General features: G+C 41.5%; 1 protein-coding gene across 1 annotated transcript in view; it reads right to left on the minus strand.

Moving 5' to 3' along the window:
* The window catches only part of b4galt2 (UDP-Gal:betaGlcNAc beta 1,4- galactosyltransferase, polypeptide 2), a 138,033-nt gene extending 135,503 nt beyond the window's left edge, over positions 1-2,530 (minus strand). The window contains exon 1 of the mRNA XM_070918768.1: positions 2,119-2,530. Within this exon, the coding sequence (XP_070774869.1) occupies positions 2,119-2,530 (412 nt within the window). The remainder of the gene's footprint in view (positions 1-2,118) is intronic.
* Positions 2,531-5,407: the final 2,877 nt, after the last annotated feature.

The following is a 5,407-nucleotide window of genomic DNA, read 5'->3' on the forward strand; positions in this document are numbered from 1 at the left end:
CGTCATTGTTATCAGGATCAGCTGATCAGAGATCACCAGTCAAAGCTACTCTGGCTAATGTGGAACAAAGACAGCAGGGGATAGTTTCTCCTTCCTGAGCTTTAATATCTGAGTATTTATGACAGAGAGATGGTGTGTGTGTGTGTCTGTGTGTGTGTGTGTGTGTGTGTGTGTGTGTGTGTGTGTGTGCGTGCGTGTGTGTGAGTGTGTGTAAGAGAGAGTTTGTGTCCACTATGTAATTATAGATTTAGCAAACCCAAGGCTTAGTGTGACTCAATCAACCTCTGATTTGTTGGGTGGATGGATACTGACGATAATGAGATGTGTGTGTGTGTGTGTGTGTGTGTGTGTGTGTGTGTGTGTAGGTGTGCTTACCAGTGTGCAGGGGAACAGTACATTCATATTACATATTGTTCCACCTTTTTCTCCAAGATATGTATGACCAGTGTCACTGCCATTTATTTGTGTCTGTGTGTGTGTGTGTGTGTGTGTGTGTAATGCCACTTCTAGTTAATTAGAAAGCTTTTCGTTGATGAAGGCAATTCATACCGAGCTAAAAAAACACACTCTGCACAATCCCACGGTGCATTCATAGTGATGATGTATGGATTTTTTTTTCTGAATACACAGAGAGGATTATGGGATTTGTAGTTAAATGTTCACAATTGCAGAACACTATTTCCTAATTTTACTTTTCTTTCTTTACTTAAATTCTTACTTAAATTGCTGAATGTTTTTCAAGCAGATTTTTACAAATTGTAAAACACTGAATAAATAATTTTGGAAAAAAAACAGCCATCCAGTATGATACTACACCTTCAAAATGAAGTGTCCAACAGTGCTGCTGTGTGTGTGTGTTTTTGTAGACTTATATCCAACTGCATGAATCTCTGCTAATAGCGCCGCTGTGAGTCTATAAGGTTGAAATACCACAGTGTAAATCGTTGACATTAAATCCATTTTATGTTGCAGGCTGACCCGGAAAAACAAAATTATGGCTACGCTTGCTCTCTCGCTAATTGGAATGAGACTGGAGATGCATTTATTTACTGAACATAAAATAGTACCCTCCGGCTTCCAGCTCCGATGAAGGTCTCATCTCCCCTCCTCATTACACTAATCAATTATGAGCAAATCCTCTGTTATCGGGCATACAGTACGTACAGGCCGTAACAACAAATACAACAAGCCGACTAGATAAACAAAACAAGCAAATAGGTCATCAGAAAAGGTGATTAAGCAAGATAGAAAGTGATTAAAATAGAAAAGTCCCATTTCAAGCTCACTCATGCTGATCAAAATCTTATTTCTGACTTTATAAGCTATAACAGGATTTTACTACACAGAATAGAAGCAGGACAACTGTGGCGTTTGTTTAAAATGACCCAAGAGGGAAGGGAAAACAGCTCTTTGTTCATCAATAAGATAAAAAGAATTTCAAGCTTCCAGACAATTCATGATTTTAATTGATTTCTACAACATAATTTAAATGCTACGTTTTTTTTTTACGACAAGACTGCTGAGTGAGAATAATAAAAGACCTGCACCACCTGCACGGCTGTCATAAGTATTTAACTTGTTATCCATACATAAAGCTGTCAGTGCCACAGGCTTCAAGCAGAGCACAAATATCAACTGTAATAATCAGTTTCAGCACAGATAAAGTAGAGACGTCTGCTCCATTTGTATTTCGACAAGATGCCAACCCGATATCTGCAGACTGGTGGCTAGGTAGCATTAGCTTGCTGACTACATGGCAGCAACAGACTGTGGATCAAGTAAAATCGGCACACTGCCCCGTCGACTCGTCCCACGACCAGAGAGGAGGCCTCGTCACCTAACACAGCCCACATCATTTTAGTCTTTTTTCAGCGTTTGTCACCCACATATAGTGGAACTATTCACATCACAGTTTGCGGGACTGTTGTGAATCAAAATGGCTAATGTAGCCACCTAACATCTACTAAAATAACCCTTTTGTGTTGTAATAACTCAATTTTCCTGATGTAGACATTTTACACATCATGCAAAAACAAAACATTTGAATTCATTCGATTTTTAACAGCACTTGGAAACGGTGGTGAAAGTGGAGGAGTATCATATGGCATTATTACTCACCAAGGCCAGGCGGGATCTCAGGGCAGGGCGGCAGCGGTTTGGGGGAAGGTGTCTGATTGGTCTCCGGCTGCACACTTGGCATCAGCTGCTCGCCTGTGGCCAGGTAGCTGGCTAACGTTGTGTTGGGCCTGGAAAGGTTGTAATAGTAATAATGATGTCCGTTCCCTGCTGCTCCGCTGATGTTATTCCTGGATCCGTTGCGACCGTTGTTGAAGCGGCTGAAGAGGTCGAAGCGCTGCGAGTAGACGTCGAAGTACAGGATCATCATGATGAGGAAGTGGAGCAGGCAGAGCAGCAGGACGCCTTTACAGATGCGCTCCAGAGTCCGGCCCAACATCAGCCGGGTCATGGCCGAGGAAGATGACCGTCCTGCGACGGCCAGCCACGACAACGCTGGCACGGCTACAGGCATACGCTCAGCCGGACGGCCATGTGGGCAAAATTAACTGCTATTAGATCTCTGATAAGGACATGTGGTTATCTGACTTCTGCAGGGGTCATGGGGTCATTAATGAGGAGAGGCAGGTTACACAGTCAGCTACACCTAAAGTCTGAGTTGCCAGACTCAGCCAGCTTGCTTCTGGTGCGTCCACAGATTGCCTGCATGACAAAAGTACACAAAAGTGTTTTAATCACCCTCAATCCCTGGGTGAGATGAACCTTGATCCAGGAACTTCTGCTCATTCACTAACGTACTTAACTGCAGATACAGCAAATAAGTACTAATGATAAGTTCAGTGTAATCTAAGACATAAGGCCCCGATTTCAGATAAAACCTTGCTGATATGGGCATGCGATCATATGTTGAGTTAGTCGCTAACCCAGAGTGAAGTTGCTGCTGCAGCCATGTGGTGTCCCAACGTTAAAAGCCAAGTCCAATTAGTCCAACGACTGACGCTTAAAACTTCCAATCAATACGTGATCCCAGTGACGGCGCACAACTGGAAGCCGCCGACAAACATTCATCAGTGTAGAGTAGGGGCTCAGCTGACATTTCAGTCGAGATGTCCTCCTCTTATGGCATCGAGTCGGTCACAGAGTTTTCAAAAATACTGTCTCCTCTGCTGAAGGAACCTGAAGGAAAATAAAAGACAAAGGCGATTTAATTACACTAATTTATCAAACGTTTAACTAAAAGGATGGCTGTGTGCTGTTAAACAGTGTTAATGTTTTCACCAATGCAGGTGAAGTGCCATTAATCATCGCTGTGCATTTTCACCCAATACAGCGACTTACTGCATTATTCCCCATATGATATCAAACTAAACATCGATAATCCTCTCAATTCAAGAGGATTCAGTGACCTTGTTATTATTCAATATGGCTGGTTGAATAGCAGTGAAATACATTTGGAGGTTCACTCTCACTAGAAAAAGAAGTACACATGAGAATATGATGGAAACAGAATCAACAACAAAAGCATCTACAGACACAGACAAACAAAAAGCTTTGACTGGGGCTGTTCAGCCGAATTGACATGCCGAGTCAATTTTCCAGTCAAGTGGTTTAAAAAGCATTTATGATGGAATGAGACGGCAAGTGGGAATACACAATGCAGCGAACATACGAGCAATGGAGAGAAGGAGGGGACACTTAGAGTTTCCCCCACAGGCTATGCTTATTGTAGGTTTATGGCTTTTCCAATCAATGAGAGAAAAGAAGAAGATGAGGTTGAAGTAGAGGATAAAAGGCCCTGACCGACACCAGACTTTCTCATGAAAAACCAACCGAGTCAGAGAGAAGGAAAGAGAGGGAGTGATAAATGCTGAAATACTAATGCTGTTGTTTGGAAAAGGATGGATATTTAATGCATGTGGCAGCTCAGATTGTCTCCAGTGGCGCTTAACATAGCAGATACCCACTGGGAAAATCCCTCAAACATGGCAAATGTTTTATATTTTATTGCACATTTAGCATTTCTGGAAATTGGTTGTTTGTCAGCCAGACTGGATGGGAGGAGGAGACATACACTTCGGTTTTGTAAAATACTGTTAAACCTCAATTATTTTGTATTTAATACTCTCAACTACCGAAAGCCGGCATTAAATGTCTGATTCATCGCTCCCTTTAATTGTTCTTTGATCAGATAGGTTCTGATTTAAGCTAAATTTAAAGTCTAACTTTGAGAACCCAAAACAGCGAGGTGCAGACGAGCGAGTGCGAGCTTCAATCCAAGTCCATCAAAATGTTTTCGGCTATCTTGCTTTTATCTGGCTGATTTTTCGAGAAAAATTGGAAATTTAGTTAAAGGCAGAGAGGTTATCTGTGGTTACCTGTAACTATTAAGAGATGTAAGAGACATAAGTATTAAAGTTTAATTTAACGAGTACAGAATTTGTTGAATTTGAGATTTAACCTCTTTTTCTCCGTGAATGGGTAAAGATGAAAGATTGCATTTGCTCAATAAAAAATCTAAAATGTTGGTTATATTGTATCTTTTGTATTTGTAGTGATTTATGTTCATATGTCCACTAAGTATAAACATGTTATTTTGCAAAAAGTCTTTACATACTTGACTATATGCCTATGGTGATCTACAGGTCACATGACCGATCAATAAACTGTGTGTAAGGAATCCAGAAACAACTTCAGACATCACACTGATGAGGGCAAGATAGCCGAAAACATTTGGTGAATAAGGCATCGTGTTCTGGAGAAGAGCTGCGCAACGTGTTTTAATGTTGACGGACTTATATCTAAATTTAAGTTTATACTATTTTACAGGAGCTTATGTTGAACCAAACAAGACAAAAGTAAAGTTCTTAAAGTAAAGGAATCAATTTGGAAACTAAAATTTAATATTGTATGAGAAAAAAACTGTCCAATTAAATTAGAACGCGATAAGGTGAAATGCAGCATAAACTAAAAATAAGATCTGTGCCTGACTGGTTTGGTGAGTTTCTATGTTGCTTCTTGAGGCAGGTGGAGGCAAAATGCAGCAAATTGAAACATACGTTGGGTGACTGGGCTGATGGCTGCTGCCTGTCCAGAAAGTTGGCTGCTTCGTGCTGTTTCTGTCTTTTGTCTGTGGGCAGAAAAGTCGGCCAAGACTGAGCCTCCAGGGGAGTGTGTGTGTGTGTGTGTGTGTGTGTGTGTGTGTGTGAATGTTTGTGCGAGTTAATGAGATGGATTTCTGCTGACCGGAAGACCCGGACACCGCACGCCAGTCGCACCATAATGCTTGTGCAGGTCAGCATTTATTTCCCAGCCGTGCTGCTCTTCAGTGACGAAACAGGCTGCCATGTAATGTATCAGGGGTGAATTTTTCAAACATGTGGTGAGGCAGTCA

This window comes from Enoplosus armatus, chromosome 14, assembly GCF_043641665.1.
Source record: "Enoplosus armatus isolate fEnoArm2 chromosome 14, fEnoArm2.hap1, whole genome shotgun sequence".
Taxonomy (NCBI): Eukaryota; Metazoa; Chordata; class Actinopteri; order Centrarchiformes; family Enoplosidae; genus Enoplosus; species Enoplosus armatus.